General features: G+C 41.4%; 1 protein-coding gene across 2 annotated transcripts in view; it reads left to right on the top strand.

Annotated features, from left to right (window-relative positions):
• LOC136432218 (sortilin-related receptor-like) overlaps positions 1-20708 on the top strand; it is a 48481-nt gene that overhangs the window by 9470 nt on the left and 18303 nt on the right. The window contains exons 8-31 of one of the 2 annotated variants that reach the window (XM_066423273.1): positions 90-288; positions 941-1052; positions 1579-1741; positions 2381-2556; positions 3394-3586; positions 4513-4551; positions 6420-6545; positions 7053-7135; positions 7893-8065; positions 8488-8708; positions 8950-9202; positions 9667-9805; positions 10687-10875; positions 11162-11275; positions 11516-11632; positions 12063-12194; positions 14197-14322; positions 15130-15246; positions 15797-15952; positions 17815-17940; positions 18393-18551; positions 18794-18949; positions 19514-19651; positions 19941-20064. In XM_066423273.1, coding sequence (XP_066279370.1) covers positions 90-288; positions 941-1052; positions 1579-1741; positions 2381-2556; positions 3394-3586; positions 4513-4551; positions 6420-6545; positions 7053-7135; positions 7893-8065; positions 8488-8708; positions 8950-9202; positions 9667-9805; positions 10687-10875; positions 11162-11275; positions 11516-11632; positions 12063-12194; positions 14197-14322; positions 15130-15246; positions 15797-15952; positions 17815-17940; positions 18393-18551; positions 18794-18949; positions 19514-19651; positions 19941-20064 — 3531 coding nt within the window. The remainder of the gene's footprint in view (positions 1-89; positions 289-940; positions 1053-1578; positions 1742-2380; positions 2557-3393; positions 3587-4512; positions 4552-6419; positions 6546-7052; positions 7136-7892; positions 8066-8487; positions 8709-8949; positions 9203-9666; positions 9806-10686; positions 10876-11161; positions 11276-11515; positions 11633-12062; positions 12195-14196; positions 14323-15129; positions 15247-15796; positions 15953-17814; positions 17941-18392; positions 18552-18793; positions 18950-19513; positions 19652-19940; positions 20065-20708) is intronic. The other variant, XM_066423274.1, reaches the window with a different exon arrangement.

The following is a 20708-nucleotide window of genomic DNA, read 5'->3' as shown; positions in this document are numbered from 1 at the left end:
TAATTGCCATTCTCTCATTGATTAAACTGGTAATTGTAATGGACAGTGTAAGATCGGTCTATACAACTGAAATTTCCTCCCCCCTGTAGATACTATGTTGATGAACCATTTGCGGACATCCACAAGGTTGGCGGTATGAGGGGGATATACGTGGCTACGGTTCTCAACGCCACTCAGATGCAGTCCCGCAACATGAAGTCAGTTATCACCTTTGACAAAGGTGGTATGTGGAACAACATCACGGCGCCACTTGAAGACACCGAAGGGCACTCAACCGACTGTACCCCTGTAAGGCTTCTTTGTACTTGGTGACTCTTGATACGACAGGTTCACAGTTTAAGCTGCACAAGAGCAGCGAGATGCATTGAATTTTATTGTATTTGATACATGAATGTTGAAGGCCACTAACTTATCAACAGTTCTTGTGTAGACCATGCTTGATAGCATGTCAAATGGTGTTTTGTTTATGTCTTAGCCGCCTTCAACTTTGACATATATATATTATGCATTATGCAACTCGCTACGCACTGCAGCAGAACTTCTAGTTCTGAGATTTCACGATCTGGACATACTACGATCATGATTCTTCAATAGCAGTTAGCTCATTAGTTGTGGTGGGTAATTTTAGCCGTTGGGGGAAAGCATTTGATTTTAACAGTGGGAACAAACATCATTGTCTTAAATGTTAGTAATCAAATATTTGCGATCATCATGATGAAATTTTAGTGATTGACTAGTGACAGTCAAAGTAGATCAAATTAAGTTACCGTTAACAAATCAAGAATTATAGTATTTTCACCTTGTACTGGTAGGGAGGATTCTGAAGTTGCAGGTGCAAATATGTTCTCAAATTCAAAGCTTCCTTTTTATTAATGATACTTTAATGATAATTATTCTGTTTGCTATGTAAACTAACCCAACATGTGTGTTAATTTTCTAGGGAAAGAACTGTACCTTGCACCTGTCCCAGAAGTATCACCAGTTGGCACCTGGCTACAGGAATGTCCCCATCCTGTCTAAACCATCTGCACCTGGGCTCATCATGGCATCAGGTAAGTTATTGTAAATCTTGAAATCTTTGTGGCAGTTTTATTTTCACATTCATACTGCTAAATCATTATTTATCACCAAGTTTTATAACCAGTTTAAAGAATAATTATGATTAAAGAAGTCAACATAACCTACTCCAACTTTCTCACATTCTCGAGTGAACTGCAAACTCTTAAAATCGCAGAATCCACAAATCATGGAAAAGGGGGGCTTTTCGTCTGCCTCAGAACTTCCAAAAAAGAAGTCAAACTAGTAGATATAGCCAAAGCTGGTATCTAAGCAGTCTCTGACTTATTACAACAATGTCAATCACTGTCCCTTGTCACATGTATGAGACAAACATATGTGCTTCTACCATGTACCATATGCAATTAGACTTCAGGTATGAACTTGCAAATAAACTCTCTGCGTAACTAACCATGAAAGCCGTAATCATGTTGAATAGATAATGATATTCAATAAGAAACCTTCACTTGCGCTACTGGTTTGAAATGTGCTTGTTGTAACTCTAATCCCATGATTTAACAGGTTCCTTGGGTGACAGCATCAAGAGCAACTCAGATGTCTTCTTCTCCAGCAGTGCCGGGGTTAACTGGGAGATGGTTCTGAGGGGCAAGTACTTCTTTGCCTTTGGCGACCACGGTGGGCTTGTGGCAGCTGTCAAGCAGTTCGAAGAAACCAATACTATTGAGTAGGTTGTCTTTTTATTAGCACACCAAGTAGCCGGTTGGCGCCCAGTTCTCAATTGGTTATTGGTTAAGCAGCAGGAATAAGGTCAAAGCAGACATAACTATAACTGTATAGAATCAGTACATTAATTTTTCATCTATGGACTTTTTAGTTGACACTTCAATTAATCTTCAAATGGCCTAGTTTATATGAATACCTGTGTAGCCACTAACTGGACATGCTTGTCTGAATGTATTATTTAGTTTCTTCAGACCCTTGTAGTGCCTAGTAGCACATACATTGTAGGGCAACAAGTTTAGATCAGTCTGTCTTAATATTCGATGCCCGTAGCCATGCAGCTGTAAGGGGCAGCCTGATTGTCATACCTTTGACTGTTACTTCACTTGGTCACTTGGTCCGTTCATAAAACTACAATTTTGGAAAAGTAAATTCTCCCAGATTGACCATGTGACAGCAGTGGAAAGGTCATACCCAGCCGGGCCCTTACCGCACAAATTTCAAGTGGCTACAAGAGTCGTAAGTTATCACGGACTGATGTAATATGGATGAGAACTTGACTTAACGGTATTTTTGTATATTACAGGATTTCAAACCTTACCTTTTGGTTTCCATTAAACCATTGTGTTGAATTTCACCACAGGTACAGCTGGAATGAGGGGGAGACATGGACAACGTACGCGTTCAGCGACAGTAAGATCCGCGTGTACGGGGTGATGACGGAGCCAGGGGAGACCACGGGCGTCTTCTCTATCTTCGGATCCAACCCTCAACGCCACAGCTGGTTGGTTGTCCAGGTCAACCTCACCTCCATTCTAGGTGAGTGGTAATCCCAGTTGCGTTTTCAGTCATTGTCCTCATTTTGTTTTCCTCACATATACATGTAATATGTATATTAATAGAAAGATTTCGATGAAGGTTACACATCCAGGTACATGCATAATAAGATATGCAAGGTAGCAATTTTTTAAACAACTGGATAGATTTTGGAAATGGTCGGACATTTCAGACAGCATCCAGTGACTAACCTTGTCTTCACCTGTGACGGCCATCAACATATCAATTCAGAGTTCTTGTTTAAAACCTAGTAACTCCAGTTTGCTCTTTAGTCACTGATGGAAGACAGCAGATGCTGTCTCAAACGTCTGACCGCTTCCAAATTTTATCCAGTTGCTTGAGTAATTGCTACCTTGCGTATATTCAGAGATTGTTTGTCAATAGCTTCCTTAGATCTGAAAAGAATCATCACAATGTGTTTTTATTTTTGTGGAAGACAAAATAATCAAAGAATCACAACTCAAGGGCCCATGACGTCGTTTTGTAGCGCAGTCCTGTTGTTTTGCCATATAGATCAAATCTGTGGACCCATTGGCAGGAATTAGACACCAGTGTCGGCACCAGCTCGGACATGTTGTAAGGGATCACATTCGTCCTTTTGGATGGTGACGTAAAGCCTGTAGCCCGTTGTATGATACAGCTTCGGCAATCAAACCTTTGCACGTAAAAGAATCTAAGACACTCATCTACAAAATAAGGGCTGTTTTTGGTAGAAAATGGGAGCAATTGCAAAGTCGTATTGCACCAAAATGAGCTACTTGAAAAAGCATCATGCTTTCCTCAGTTGAGGATGACTGCTTTACCTTTACCTTTACCTAGGGCCTCCTTGTGATAAAGATGATGACTACAAGACGTGGAGTCCTGGGGATGAACAGCCTGGAAGTACCTGTCTCCTCGGGAGGAAGACAGTGTACGAGCGAAGGATTGCTCATGCCAAGTGCTTCAACGGCAGGGACTACGATAGGCCCATACGCTCGCAGAACTGCAGTTGTACTCGTGAAGACTTTGAATGGTTAGTCGAGTAGTGCAGAGACATTGTATATAATAGTGATTGAAAACTTGATATGTGAGATGAGAAGTTACATTCTTAGTTAGGGCGTGGTCATATTCGTTGAACTATCATCGTACGATCGTAAACTGAGGGTGTTCTTGGGGGTAGAGGGCATGTGTCCTGTGAAATTCAGCTGTCTTGACATGGAAAATGTTCATTTAATACTTTCTTGATAATTTGACAACATCAAAGTCGTACGATGGCCTATAACAAGTTAAACCCCGCCATCATTTTTATCTTTGCAGCTCAAAAAAGAAGGTGGTGGGATTTTTTAAATGAATTAAGTATATTTTAGAGAGATTGTTTTTTTCTAGTGATGAATACAGTTCATGCCACATATATTTGTATATAGTACTTTGCAGTGGACTTGAATTGCAGTGCTGTGTTGAAAAAGTACAGTTTGAATGGTTGGACTAATGAATACTTACTGTATCACTGGCATGCATAACAATACATGGTTCAGTATTATATATGTCAGGGTAGACATTGCAATTTTCCCAATTCTGCCCGTACGTATCGTGATCAGAGTCTCTGTTGACAAAGATTGTGTTCAGGATCTCAGGATTCAGTATAATGGGTGATTTTAACAGAAGAGATCCTGATCAAACTAAATGTTTCTGTGCATGTGGATCTTTTTTTTCTTTAACTGCGATCCATCTCACTTCATGATCAAATGAATAGATTGACTTGAAACTTAGGGTTTATAAACGGGAGACCACCCTAACACATTCCTTATAATGAACTGTCAACAGAGACTCCGATCACAATCTATACTGGTTGAATCAACAATTTTGATTGCGATCTGTACCCTGACATATATAATATACAATGTAGTTGGTCAGGAGAAGTGTTAGTGTTCTTAGTTGGGTTTTCTTTTCTCCCTGCAGTGATGAAGGCTACATGGAGCAACCCATTTGGCGTCCATTGTGGGTTTTTAGTCTCTTAACAGTTGAAAACAGCACTACCAGAGACTATGCCAATGTGCTCGAGCCAAAAAAACGTTTTAACATTCTACCATTATTACCATGAGCATACACTCAGTTAACAAAATTATCCATGCCCCTTATGATTTTTCATTGAATTTGTTATCTAAAAAGTTTTGTTCTCCTTTAAACTCCTGGAGGTGGAAGTTACCATTTTATTTGATGAATATTATTAGAAAGTTTATTGCAAATTCCTGCCCGTAGGCTAATTGCAAGTACATGTACATGTATACGTAACACAGAGTGGACGTTATTACACATAGTACTTGTGAAATTTCATGGTTTAGATGTGCAAGTACTTTATTCATGCATTTGCAAAATATGCCATGTCTGGAATTATCCATTCATTCCCTTTTTTGTTCAAGTTCACAGTGATAGTTTTGAAAATTAGATCAAACCACAATTGTTTTTGATTTGCATATGACAGCTAAATGAATTTTCAAATATAGTCCATTTTCATTCTTGAGAAAAAATTTAATTTAGATAATATTGCACATGTACAAAATGTAGTCTTTGGTAGTGCTGCTTTCAAAATTCAAGTTCCTCAACTAACATTTTCGACTCTTGGTTTGAGTAGAGGTGTGCATTCTGGACTTGTCTCCCTCAACTCCTACTAATCGTACAACTTTCTCTCCATGGCTCTTGACTTCGTGGTGTGTACTTTACTGGAGCTTTGCTCTATCATACAATATTATGTATTAGGGACAAGGTGATGTCCATGTGATAGGGCTGCGTACCTAAAACATAAATGTGTACTTATACAAAGTAACCTGTTGTCTTTATTGATGACAGAAATGTTAAATAGTGAGAGAATGTGTATTTAGACTTGAGATATCTTATGTAGCGAACCCATGCTTTCGAGAAGATCTCAAATCAAAGATGGTGCTGATTTAGATGCCTATGCAATCTTTTTCCAGTGCTAAATTTTTGTCCTTGTGGTAGGAAGAACACATTTCTAATAATAATATATATGCCAAAAAGTTACGAACTTGAGTGTAACTCTATTCAGGTTCAGTACTGATACATGGATGTTCCGGTATTTGGGACCTGTACCTACAATCTTTAAATGACGATCTTGTATACCAGTATTGGGTACTAGTACGCAGCCCTACCATGTGCCAATAGGCTTGTAGATCTTTATAGTTTTGCTAACGGTTCATCATCTGAAGGAAGAGCTTGTCATCAGTAGTTTGTTTTAGACATTCATACTTTCTCTGACAGGTTTTTTTTATATCCCTTCTGGAAGGGACTCTCAAAAAATGTACAGCTTTGCCATCATTTTGTATGCAGGCCCACATGTACTTCTACATTGTATGTTGTATAACTTACTGCATGTTCTGCAATTATACAAGATACATTTGTAGCTTAAAGGTTATTGTGTCAGTGACATGCATTAGATTTAGAATGTCAAACCAACATATAGTTGCTGCATTTTAGTAGAAATCTAACAGCCCAAGCATACGATAAGCTAGGCAGTAAACAGTTTTAACTGCGCATGCACAGCGAGATGCATTGTAAGTTATATAATAATGTCAAAGTTGACCTCTGAGACAGACAAAACACAAAATTGTATCAGGAAAGAAATGTTGACAAGTTAGGGGCCTTCACCTTTAACATACATGTATTACCCACATTGCATCTTGCTGCGTAAACCGTGAGCCGGCTTTTTCTGCATGACAACATTTGCATGGCATACCAGAACTGCATGTCTTCATTGAGGTAGGCACAGACTATGCAGAAACATCAGGTAAGAAGTCCTTGGTATTTGCTTAAGAGCGAAAGTGCTAATGCTCGTGTTCTTGTCCTTCCAGTGACCTTGGGTATCGTCAGCCGCACTTCTGGATGCAGCGTTGCGTACTTGACCCGGACAGCGGCATAGACCCGCATCGTATTCCCACCCCGTGTCCCCAGGGAACTTTCTACAAAAGAACCAAGGGGTAAGATTTCATTGAACATACAGTCACTGTGACAAAATAGAGGTGGCATTGTGGTACTGAGGTTAGGGTGTTAACTTAGAATCTAAAGCTTCTAGGTTTGAATCTCTGTCAGGCCACCGCAACAGTAAATGCATTTTACAGTATACCGTGGTACTTTTGGTCTTGTTATGGTTTTGGTATTGTTGCATGCACCAAATATTCATGGCTTGTGACCTCCGTTTTTAAACTGAGGTATTGTTTTCAGTCTGTTTGTTTGTTTGTCTTGGTGTGTGTTCAAGTTTGTTCCCACTGGCCCAGGTCCAGGTCCAAGTTTGTTGAGTTGTAACTGGGGACTGGCAAGTTACAAAGGTTGAGCTAGTCGGCATCCAAATTTCTTGGCCAAGTGTCAGGAACCTGAAAATGGCATGTGCCCAAGAGTGGAGCATGTAATGTGTGAAATAGACATTGTTGTGATATACTTTGTCAAGAAATTTTAAAAAACTCTTTATGTTACATTTTTGTGCCCAGATACCGTCGAGTTGCAGGTGACACTTGTTCAGGCGGAGACGACAGCCGCTACGCACCTGAGTCGGTCTCCTGTCCAGTAGGAGGTGGGAGTTCCCGTAACATTGCACCTGAAGCACCTGGCATCTCAAAACTGTTTTTTTTTAATTGACTAAGTCTAAACATTTAGCCAGGGCTTGGAATTAGATTTTCGGGAATAGGTGCACTTGTTCACCAAACCTAAAAAATTATCTGCACAGGAAAATTTGGGGTTTACTTTCAAATGAAATGGTTTAAAAGTACAAGCCTTACTGCCTCTCATCAGAACTTGAATCTGAAATTCTATGATAGCTTTTAACTTTTAAATTTTGAAGAAGCGATACAACAAAGGTTTTGTCATTTTTTATGACACTTAAATGCCAAGAATGTTCTTGACGTATATTTGTATACTAGTGTTTAGTACTTTTATGTGGGCAACCACAGTAAAAATGTAGGTGCACAGTTCCAATTTTGGGTGCAGAAAGGTGCATACAAGATGTATGCGCTCAGTATTTTGAGCCCTGTTTAGCAGATGTAACTCCCTTTAAAACTGATCATCAATGTGGTTGTTGAGTTAATGTGAAAGGGAATGAATATTGTTATATCTGAAGAGTCGTTAAACTCTAATTTTATTTATTTCACAAGGACCTAATTTCCTGGAAGAAGGGGAAATTGTTTTACATTCGTAGTTGAAACAATTATATGTAGTAGAGAAGTTGCTGAAAAAATAAAACTATTGCAGACATTTAAAGACTTACAGTACTTTTGCTTTGGCATGGTTCAAAGGAAAGTATTAACATTTCTGAATTTCGTCCAACCATACAGAGCAACCTGAGTTTCTCCTGATTGCCCGGCGAACAGAGATTATCCAGTACCTCCTGACCAATGGCCATCACAACTCCCTGCCCCTGCAAAACCTCCAGGGAGCCATCGCCATGGACTACGACTACATTAACAACTGTGTGTACTGGGCAGACATGACCAGTGACGTCATTCAGGTCAGTCCGTTCAGACCCTTGTAGTGCCTATGACAGCAGTTCCCTTGCTGTTTCAGTAGCAGGGTATATTTTTACAGGGAGTGGTTGCTAGCCCTTCCCCTTTAACGTGCTCGAGGCACGTCCTCGAACACGGGACCCCCATTTTACGTCCTCTTGTAAAGCATGAGGACCCCATGTTTGAGCAGAGCCACACCTTGAGCACATTAAAGATTCCACCACTTATCAAAAAGAGTAGGGGTCCATCCTGGTGTCAGTGGATCAAACCTTACAGTCTTATACATGTACAGCTTGTACCCACTGTACAAAACTGGTGTGCCTAAAGGCATTTTAGCAGTGGTATGAAAGAAAGAAAATAAGTTGACAAAAGCTTAGGGCCTGTTCCTATCTTTTCGTGATGGTCTGATCCTTGTGTCCCATTCCAGAGGCTGTGTCTGAATGGCAGTGCAGTTCAGGAGACGATCGTCAGGGGGCGCATCGAGACGGTGGAGGGGCTGGCCATCGACTGGATGAGTGGTAACCTGTACTGGGTGGATGCCGGGATGAAGAAGATTGAGATGTCGAGGCTGGATGGTACCATGAGGAGGGTCCTCACTAATGCCTCTTTGGACAACCCAAGGGCACTGGTGTTATGTCCTCAAGAGGGGTAAGCAATGGGGCAAATTTAGTACTGTATTACAGAAATATTTTTTTTATGACCATAAATGGAGGGCCTACATGCCCTTTTACGTAGAGTGCAATCAGTCATTTCAATTCCAAGTAATTCATAGCCAGACCGCGAAAAATTTAATGTAGAGCATAATTGATGCAAATGCAGAGCATAATTTGTGAATTCTCCATATTAAAATGTAATTGGCACTATGAATATGAATATTACTGTTTTTCAGCTACATGTACTGGACAGATTGGGGAGACAACGCTAAAATCGTCCGGGCAGACATGGATGCTAAGAACCGCAACAACATCATCACCACCGACATTCGCTGGCCAAACGGTCTTGCCGTGGATTACAGCGGCCGGATGATCTACTGGACGGAAGCGTACCACGATCGTATTGAAGTGGCCGACCTGGATGGACAGAACAGGAGGGTGTTGATAAGCCATGATGTGCCTCATCCATATGCTATTGCTGTATTCAAGGTTAGTTGGATAACACTAATAAAAAAAAGTGATTTTTCTCGCAAGATTTAAACAGATTCAAAATGGCGCAAATGGGTGCAAAATGGCTGAAGCTGTGACACAATCACTGCACATCTCTGACTTTTTGATGAATCTTTGATAATTGTATATTGCCCAGACTCCATTTCCTTATATCTACGCCCAAATATATCTAGCGCTCTATGCAAAAGATATTTATCTCCGACACAAACTTTTATGTGTCCTGTGCATTCTCATTAGACATAAACATCATACCTTTACTTTAGTATGTGTTCCAGTTTCCTATGATTTACATATTATTAGATAGAATAGGTTACTTAGATATAAGACCCGATATGTAATTACTGTTAAGCCGTTTGCCAATAAATTGTGTCCATTTCAATTGTTGTGCAATAAAAGTTTTTGACTTTTTTGTATGATTTCCTGTTTTTCTTTTCCCTGCACAGGACAGGGTATATTGGGATGACTGGTCAGCCCAGGCCGTCTACAGTGCTATGAAGTTTGATGGATCTGACAGGCAGACCTTGATTGACAACTTACCAGGGGTCATGGACCTCAAGGTGTACCACAAGGATACACAGACAGGTCAGGGAGTGTATCTTGTGTTGGGAATCGCAATAACATTAATCATGTACATTTGTATGTAAGTGAAGTTCTACACCATTAATATCAAGAATATTGCACAGTGTGCCAATATTCACAATAAGCCGGTTCACAGCTAGTTCAAACTGTGCATGCACCAGGTCAAAGGAGAAGGCCCTCAACTTGTAAACTGTTCCTGTCTAGACGAAGGGCATATTAAGCTTACACATGTACACGTCCAGACATGCTTTTCTTTATCTCTGGGGCCTTCAACTTTGACATATTACCCACAATCACTGCATACATGAATATATTAGGCATATCTCGGTGATCCAATTGGAAGTGCAATCTTGCTGTTTTGCCATATGTATCAAATTCCGTGGATCCATGGTCGGGGTTTGATCCTAGTGTCGGACTCAGCTCAAACATGTTGTAAGGGACTGCATTTGTTATTTCGGATGGTGATGTAAAGCCAGTGGCTCAGTGTATGAGGGAGCTGTAGTCATATGCGTCAAGCCTCTGCAGGTAAATAAACCCAGCACACTCAAAGAAGAGTAGGGGTGACCTGGTGTCATCATCATCATCCTCTGGTTTCTGCATCTGCAGTGGTGGAGACGTCCTGCAGCTGCATTCAGTCTTTCTTCATCTTCCTCCACTGCGTCTTGCATCTTGCAAGGTCCCATAGCCTTGGAGTTTCTTTTCTGTTGCAGGGGGGTCTTGCCCTCTGTGCTTCAGATCTCTCTTCAGCAAGATAGTAGATTGACATAGTGTCCTCCTTTTAGAGAGCCATAGCAAAGTCACATAGCACTACCACTAGCTACTTGAAAAAAGCATCATGTTTCACCTCAGTTGATGATGACTGCTTTGCTTTTTACTTTGTACAGGTACCAATCTGTGTGCACAGAACAATGGTGCCTGCAGTAACCTGTGTGTGCCCAAGCCTGGCTCGGGACAGAATCGCGCATGCCTCTGTTCCGACGATGTCATCAAGGTGTTGCAGCCAGACGGCACAGAGATGTGTGAGTGTCAGAGACATGAACATATGGTCAACGGCTACTGTGAGCCAAACAATGGTGAGTACGCACAGTCCTTATGTCATGGTAGTATGAAAAATGTGGTTTTCATGCTGTAAAGGTATTCCCATAGGCTTTTTGAGGCTGTAGGGGTAGTAGGTTGTTATCTACTGTGTCTAGGGCACGGTATTCCCTCTCCAAAATCTTTGCCACCAGTCGAGTGAGGAAATAGGTATACAGTGCCTTCCCCAAAGGCACAACATTGAGGCCTGCTAGGGATCCGAACCCAGAACTTTTGATTAGATTCTACTTGTATCCAACCACTTCATGTATGTTTGTGCAATAGGGACTACATGTCCCGGAAACCAGTTCACCTGTTCAAACGAACACTGCATCCCCATGAGCTGGAAATGTGACCATGACAACGACTGTGGCGACTACAGTGATGAGCAGGACTGCCGTGAGTTTAAGTCTCTGTTTTTGGCAGGAGTGAGCCTGTTAGTATGTTGGATTTTGTGTGTTAAAAAAATGGACAGGCATGCATCTTTGACCTAATTTTGTAGTGACAACATCAGACTTTGGTCAAATATGCGTTTACCGTAGAGTGACAGGAAGTGAGCAGTGGACATATAATGTTAATCAAAACCTTATTGGAGAACCCCTGTACATGATTGTACAATAATGTATTTGTCCTATACAGCACCCAGCACCTGTGACAGTACTCAGTTCACCTGTGGCAATGGCCACTGTATCCCTTCAAGGTGGAAATGTGACCATGACAATGACTGTGGAGACATGAGTGATGAACAGGGTTGTGGTAAGATCTGTTCATCATCTGTTCAGCATTCATGTAGATCATCTGTATGTTTGCAGTGCTTTAATTTTGCGGTAAGCAGAAAGTGTTATGTTCGTGGTGGTTTTGAGTTCATGATAGCGCTATAGTCAGATACTGCTACAGTAATGGCAATGCCAGTGTCTTTAGGGACAGCCAGTCGGAAACCACCAGGAGAAATGTTTGCCGTTGTTTTGAGTTCACGGTGAAGAGGTCAGAATCGCGCATGCCTCTGTTCCGACGACGTCGATCCAGAAACTGCGAAGATAAAACCATGGTGAACATACATTTGTAAAACAGTAACTTTGTCAAAATCTGGCTTATTCATGCATGATGCAGTTCCATTGCAAGATGTGTGGTGGCGCTTATGCACAATTCAAAGTTAAGATATTGCAATGTCTTTTGTTGTTGTCAGATTTCCCATCCTGTGCTCAAGACCAGTTCACCTGTAACAATGGTCGGTGCATCCCTCAGAGGTGGGTGTGCGACTTTGACAATGACTGCCACGACATGTCGGACGAAGCTCACTGCTCATTCACTACCCCAGGTAAGTTTTGTTACCGCTGTACATGTGAAACAGGAGGTATTATGTTTGTTGTGTGCTTGTTTGTTTCTTTGTCTGTGTGTGTGTGTGTGTGTGATAGACATAGTGGTGTGGATCTAAACCCGAGTTTAGGTTTAGGTTCGGACTCGAGTCCAGAGGTTTAGGTTCAGGTCCGGACTTGAAAGTCCGGACCTGAACAATAATTTTGGAATATTCTTTCGTGTTACATGTAAACTTGCATATTGGCAGATATTTTACATGTTATATATATGGAATTATATACAATGTACAGTCAGTAATTAACACAAAAGTTCAGTTATAAACACAAAAACAGCAATGTTTTAATATTTTTCTAGTGCAAATTTCACGATTTAAGGAAGGTTTAAGATGGTTTAAAACAAAAAGGAGTGTATGAGTGAGAGAATTTTTTTCAAGTCCGGACTTGTTTCCAGACGTTTAGGTTTTTTTGGACTTGAACCTAAACGTTTTACAAGTCCGGAACCGGTCCGGCCGGACGGATCCGCACCACTAGATAGACATGTCTTTAGACACTGACAGGAAGTTATGTGTAGGTCAAAGGTCCCAGAATAGGCTGTCTCATTTCCTGTTGTCAATTTCCTGCTATATGCATGCCAGTGGGAAAATTAACTACCAATGTTTTTTTCTACTTTTTCTTGTTTCCTTTACTTGTAGACAAATTTTCTAATATCAAGAATTTCAAGAATGACTAAGAAAAAAAATCAAATTCTTTCCATGGAAATTCTCACAGCAAGGAATTTTCTTCAGTTAAGAAACTATTTCTCAAAGATTTTTACTCTCTTTTCAATTTCTTGAGATTCTAGTCTAAATTTCTCTAGTCTATAGCAAGATTATTTTCTAGTCATGTTCAAGAAAAGATTAGAATTTTTTTTCTCCTCATTTTTCAGAAATCTTACTTGAAGAAAAAGTTTATAAGAAAAAATTAGTTATAAGAAAAAAACTTCATGGACTACACAGAAAGTTTTCTTCTTTTACGATAATTTTTCTGTGTAATACTATAAGAAGAACAAAGAAAAAAAAAGGTTGTTCTGGTATGTACTAACGTAACATGACCTATTTACGTGCAGGAGTAGTTAACGTCCAGATTGGGTCATGTGCACATGTCGCGGTGTATTATGCCAAAGCCTGTTCTCATGAGCAACAAAGAACCTCATAAGTATGATCCTTAGCCATCTCTCTCTTTTATACAAAACATTTAAAAGGGTTTACGTCCAGCGACATAACAGAATAAACTCCTGAACCAGTAACAACAAGTTGCACGGAAGCGTCATGCATGACGCATTTCATATGTAATTCGACATCGCGTATTCTATCATGTTTTTCTAACTTACACGATAGCTAGTATCTTTTAAAAGTAGCTGACGTTAAACCTTTCTTTGATATTCAGACCATCCATGGTGATTCGAGGTTTGAAGCTCTTGCCAGTTTTAGGAAGGTTTGATACAACCTAGCGACCCCCGCTCATATGATACATTTTTGTACAGCATAACATCATGGCCATGCGTTTATCACGTGAACGCCACGTGCTGCTGATTTCGGGGAAATTCACAATACAAAAATTTTTTTGTTCCATCGCATCGGGCAAGCGGAGGGACAAACATAGTCTGTCATTTGTCTGTAGACTACTTTCGATAGTTACTGTGCATTTTTTTCCGGTCTATGTTCTTTAAGCATAGCACTAGTCGGGAAAATACTGAGGTGGACGATAAAGGGTAAGCCTAGCACAATTCTACACCATATACCCCAGTATAAATACATGCTCGCACTGCGTTAAACAGGCGGAGAAAAACTTACAGACCATGCATTTTCTTGTTAGAAGAGCTGATATTTCTACCCATGGGTTAAACATTTGGCTCTGTCCACGCGGTTTTAGAATAAATAACGTTTTGAATAAATCGGACGTAAACTGGTCATGTTACGTTAAAAACTAAGTTAAACGTTCAATTATTTTATTTGTGTATCTCAGCCGCTACAGTGCAGCCTAGCTGTGACGCCAATCAGTTCACCTGTGACAACGGGCGCTGCATCTCCGCCAGCTGGAAATGTGACGGAGACAACGACTGCGGGGACATGAGCGACGAGCAGGGATGCGGTAAGGGACTTTGTCAATCAGACAGTAGATGGTATCTGTCCACAAGTATAAGATCGTATGGAAACTTTGAGTCACTCATACTACTTAAAACCTCTGTGAAAGGGGAAGTGTTGTTTTTTTGTGTCTGTCTGTGTGTGTTTCCACATGACTACATGTATGTCACGTACAATGTAAATGTATAGGGGACAGGAAGTTAGGTCAAAGGTCTCAGAACAGGTTATCAAACTTAAGGTTATCCTTCCCTGTCTTCACCTTCATGCAGCTATAAGCATGTATTTTGCCTTATGTGAGCCTGTGGGAAAATGCATGGGCAGAATCAGCTGCTGAGAAATCCACAATAATGAATAAAACAAGAAATTTGTACAAGCTATGAAAGTTTCCACAGAAGTATGAGGTCTTTTATTACTTGTTTACAGGGTGCAAGGACTTGATGTCCACCTTACAACCTTGTATTGTTATGTTAATCTTCACGAAAGGGAAACATTCTTTTTGCTCATTTCTTCTTCTTCTCCAAGGTCAATAGATCTAGACCAGGTGGCTATCAGTAATGTTCCTGGTAAAGTAGCTGACACCCTGTGGTGTTCAATTACATTATATAGCAAGTGGCAGGACAGAGCTGGAGGGGCTATGTACTATATACAATCACAAAAATGTACAATGTATGATTTTGTTTGAGTAACACTAAATATATATTACTACTGTAGTATTTTGTCAGGCTAGACCATCTTAAGATAAACATTATGTATTTGCTTGCAAATGTTACGGTAACCGTTCTAGATTCCTTCTAATTCTTCCTTTATTCCTCAGGTCAGCTGACATGCCGCTGGTTCCAGTTTACCTGTAACAATGGCCACTGTGTGTACAACTCCTGGGTGTGTGACGGTGAGGATGACTGTGGGGACGGCTCGGATGAACAGGACTGTGGTAAGTCTACTTCTCTGTTATGAACCCACATGACCACTCGAGCTAATCTGCCCCTGGTTGTAACAGAGAAGACAGACATTATGTACAGTATTTACAGGTTCATTGTGCCAGGGAAATTCCTCTTGCTCTTTTCGACAAGTGCAATGGAACGTGGACCTCCGCTTAGTTTAACGTCCCATCCTAAGGAATGCAACCCTTTCCAGTAGCATGCATGTTGAACCCCTTGATACAGAGGCAGGGATTATCAATTATTTATTTATTGGTTTGGCTGTTTTAGACACACAGCCAGGGCTGCCCAACTAGCCCAATGGCTTTGCATGTCAATCAATTTTCATGCTATCCTAGTGTCTGGTATGAGGAAAAAACAACAGTAGCAGTGTGTGTGGGGATTACACAAGTATATGTGTATGTAATTTCCAGGGAAATAGGGTGTTCTTTTGGATGTCCCCTGCAAAGGGACGTCTAATTTGTTTTCTTAGTGTAGGGTGTCCAGAAGACGCCCTGATGCCCTGCTAGCTACATGTAATAGCCCGCCTGTGTTTCTTTTCAGCCACCACAGCTTACCCAATAACAGTGGCGCCGACCCGCCCGGCCAACTGTACCATGCTGCAGTTCCACTGTCAGAACGGGAACTGCATCAACGAGCGGTGGCGCTGTGACGGGATCGATGACTGTGGGGACAACTCCGATGAAGCCAACTGTGGAGGTACTGTCAAATCTTGAATTAGCAGCTGTGATTTCTATTTTTGCGGTTTTCATAGTGCGTCTCCACTTCCTCACGTGCAATCATGACGCTGCGAATTTGTGTTTTTGTGCTGCAGTATTACATGTTTTGACCCTTTTTGAAAATTAATTTAGTTGTCAGTTGGAAATAAAGAACTATGATTATTATTGTGGTTTGATCTCATCTGCAAAACTGAAATTAAACAAGAAAGAGTATGAATACATATACAGTCAAACCTGTCTATAGCGGTCACTCAAGGGACTGGCCAAAACTGGCCGCTAAGGACAGGTGGCCGCTATGGAGAAAATGTCGATTAATTGACCACGAGTGACACATATTTTCAGTACCCACTGAGATACATTTATTCACCGTACAGTACACATGTAAACATTGCATAGGTAAGTCACATTTTAGAAAGTCGATTGTTGTTCTTTTACTTCTATTATGGGCTTGGAAAAAGAATTATTGTATCTGCCAACTCCAAAATCCATGGCTTGCTCGGGCTTCATGCCTGTACAGACCAGCATCGCCATGATACTCTACTCTTGATCCTTCGCGACTGCTTCGCTGCAGGCACACACGTCACCAACGAGTTTTAATCATATGAAACAAAGTCCTTCGCAGCAAAATGCCGCCTAGTTAGTTAAGAACAAAATACATGTTGCTCAGTTGCCACTTACTGTTCGTTTTCGACCGTTTTGAAACATAAAATCGTGGCGATAGTTTTCCTTAGTCTGTTGTTGTTTCGCTTCCCGCTTGTCATTATCAGCTTCTACCATAATGCTAATAGGGTACTCAGAAGAAGGTCGCTCTTTTGATGGCTTTTTTCTTTTCAGAAATTTGCAATAGCCCAAATTTTACATCATATTAATGTTATTTATATTTCTTTTGAAGCTTTTGGTAAAGTAATTATCCTCAGTGATACTTTGCAGCAAAATAAATTTAGCGCATTATACCTCCGAAACAGTGGTGTCTTCCGTTGACCTTTGTGCTGCTGACTATCAGCGCCATTTTGAAAACGCGCGAAACACGTTTTGACTTTGAGCACTGGGGAAATCGGATATTGGGCCGGCATTCAAACATTTCCCGAAGTGACCGCTTTAGCTACATGTGCGAGTTGTATTTTCCAAAAAGCTGCCGTAATATTTGTCCAGTCGAAATGCACAGAAATGGTCAATTTTGCTACGATGTACAAACGCAAGCCATGTGAAGAAAATTATACTGACTTCGCGTCAAACCATGGATTTTCTAACAAAGATAAAACATGGTTTTCTTTATTATCATCCTATGCAGTTGAGTCCACATAAATTTGATAACTGCGTGAAAAAATGAAGATTTTGAACCCGGCGTGCGGTGGCGATGCGGCTTCTACCGGCGCGCCGTGACCGTTATCGACAGTGTTACTGTACTCGCGGGACTGAAAATCGTCTGGCCGCGACCGCGTTGGACAGGTGGCCGCTATAGCCTAATTCTTAATGCTTATGTCAATGGGAAAAATCCAAGGGACCGACAAAAAGTGACCACTATGGGCAGGTGGCCGCTATGCAAAGGTGACCGCTAATACAGGTTTGACTGTACAGTGTAATTCTAGACATGGCATCTTTTGTTAAGGCATTGATAAAGTACCTCTGAACAATGGAATATCCTGAATACTAAATTGAATGTGAAAGAACATTTGTCAATGTTTCTAACTTGCACCTGTAGAAGAACAATAACACTTTTCTTTACATGACAAAATCTTAACAAAGTTGTCAGGGGAATAAATAATTTTGTTGTTAACTGTCTATCCATTTGTTTCCCAACCTAACACTGACCTGTCTTAACCTTTCTGCTGTTACCCGTAGTTGTGACGGAGGCCCCTCGGACCTGCCGACCAGACCAGTTCCACTGTTCCAACGATGTGTGCATCTACGCAGGCTGGAGGTGTGATGGGGACAATGACTGTGGAGACTTCTCCGATGAAAGAAACTGTAAGTTCTAGGTCCAAACTCGTCCATACTCAATGTCAGGTGGCCAATATGTTCATCGGTTTGTTTGTTCCTTTGTTAGTTCGTTCGAATGTTCGTTCAGACCATTAAAGTGCCCAATGGCACATAGGGCAGCAACTTTCCTTGCAGTTTCAGTAGCAGGGTATATTCTTACAGGGAAGGGTTGCTAGCCCTTCTCCTTTAACATGCTCAAGGCACCTCCTCGAACACCAGATCCCCATTTTTCTCCTCCAAAATTTGGTTGCAGCCCCAACCGAGTTGTCCCACCCAGAATTGAACCGTGGTCTCCAACATGTAGTTACACAAAACTGTACCAACTAATTGGAACCATGTAGGAGCTCAATTGTTAGGCTGCTACCAGTTGAGCTACAGGGACACCCCTATTTACAAATCATAAGTCTGTTCATGTCAGTTTACCAAATACTTTTTTCCAGGTGGTGGAGCTACAACACCTCCCCCTCGTCAAAACACCTGCGCACCAAACCAGTTCACCTGCGGCCCTGGAGGGTTCTACCACTGTATCTGGGAGAGCTGGGTCTGCGATGGTGACAACGACTGTGGAGACATGAGTGATGAGAGAGACTGTCCCACAAGTCAGTATATACTTAACAATTCAAAGGAACTTAGGACTTAACTGTAAATGTTTGCATCGGTTTTGTTTCATGGTTTTTGCTGATTTTCATTATTGAGAAAAACAACAAATTTAGAAGGGAATATGAGTAATTATGGTGTTAACTGTATTACACATATCGACCCGTACAACAGAGATGATTGTGTTTCCAGTTGTACAATTTGATGATTCTAACAGTTCTGTTCTTTGCCCCCCTCCCCCCAGGGATTCCTACCACGACCACTCGCTATGTGCCGCACTCTTGCACCCATTTCCAGTTCAGGTGCTCCATTGACGGGCGCTGTATCCCGATGGCCTGGCACTGCGATGGAGCCTGGGACTGCCTCAATGGAACAGACGAGCGGGGATGTTCCGCTACAAGTAAGGAACCCCCACCCCAATCCAACTCTGCTGTTGTTGTTCACCTTGTAGTGCCTAGTAGCACATAGGGCAGCAGGTTTCTTTGCTGTTTCTGTAGCACGGTATATTCTTACAGGGAGGGGATGCTAGCCCTCCCATTTAATCAATATGTAGCACCTTCTTGAACATGGGGACCCGATTTAGAATGGCTGATATGTTGTAATTTCCAAATAAGACATTTTGCGAAAGTTGGAAGTTGTCTTTGTCAATGATTTATAGATCAACAGTGACTAGCAGCATAAAAATTATGGTACCGTTATGGAATTAGAAACTGTCCAAAAAAAAGTGGATACCATGGTCATTTAGATCTACGCCCCACTTAGAAACTTATGCCATACATGTACCTAGAGGTGCACATTGTGAACTCCGCATGACCCTCGGTCCCAGCCCTCCCGTGGGTCGGGCTGGTACCTTGCGTGATACGGAAAGCACTGTGCTGTATTTCATATATACATATGTAATGTATATACATGACATATAGTCTGTCACTGCTGACTCAAGGTTCATGCTCTTCTCTTTTATCAGGCATCCCTACGACTTCAGCGCCACAGCGGTGTCCAAGCAGTCAGTTTGCCTGTGCGGACGGGGACGGCTGCATCGCAAAGTTCCGAGTGTGCGACGGTCGGAACGACTGTCTGGATCGCAGCGATGAGAGGAACTGCTGTAAGTCTCCACCCTTACCTAATGTCCCTCCAGCTAATTGACCGATTCTGACTGTCCATCACAATTATATGTCAGCAGTTCAACCAATGAGAGAATGGCAATCAGCGGTCAGACCAATGAGAGAGTGGCTGCATGTCAGTCAAATACTTGCTTTGTTATACGTTTTATTTTGCATTTCTATGTATTGACCGAGGTGGGACCGGGCTTTGTCTATATAAAATATTATGATTAATTGATTCCCCGCAGAAATAAATGGATTTACAGTAGATATTGGTTTTGTCTTTGCCAGCGCAACACTACCGTGTGGGGGGACTGAAGGTGGATCCGACGGACACTACTGGACAGGTACGGCTGGAGTGGGAACGGGTCACACCTCTACCCAGCAGCACTTACTCCTACATTATCTACTACAGGTGAGCAACTCTTACTTTACATCATGCTCTAAGACAAACAAAAAATAGTCTAAGCTAACCACTCAATAGGGGGAAGTTTCCACCCAGAAATATGGATAAATCTTCATCAGACAAGTATAATCACAGTAACTAAGAGTATTCTTCAATCAGGGACATATTTTAGGTATGTGTACAGTGTACCTCCAAATTTTCGACATCCACTGTACGTCTTGATCACAGAGTGACCTAGTCTCACGAGAACAGGAGACTAGGATGAGACTTGCGTAGATCTTCTGGCCTCCCTCGCCTCTAAATCTTGGAATTGCAATCATACACAATGTATGGCATTATCCATTACCTTCGCTGAGATCTAAAAGGTTATGTTTTTGGTAGCATTTGCTTGACTGTATGTTCCTGTTTTAGCAAAAAAACTAATTTGATAAAAGAAGTTATGGATGAATTGTTATGAAATCTGGTATTTGGTAACGAGGCAATAATTAGATTCTGTGCCCCTTTGCAGCTTTCCTTGGTTCTGCAGCAGAAATTTTTTGGCAGCCCCACCTTTGTTGCCATTATCTAGTAATAGAAATGTTTATATCTCTTATTTTGAGCTATGGTCCCGAATTTAGGGCATTAGATAGCTGTTGTGCACAGGAAGAAGTGAT

This window comes from Branchiostoma lanceolatum, chromosome 4 (genome assembly GCF_035083965.1).
Source record: "Branchiostoma lanceolatum isolate klBraLanc5 chromosome 4, klBraLanc5.hap2, whole genome shotgun sequence".
Classification (NCBI taxonomy): domain Eukaryota; kingdom Metazoa; phylum Chordata; class Leptocardii; order Amphioxiformes; family Branchiostomatidae; genus Branchiostoma; species Branchiostoma lanceolatum.
The sequence above is the reverse complement of the archived record's forward strand: the minus strand, read 5'-3'. Positions and strand labels throughout refer to the sequence as shown.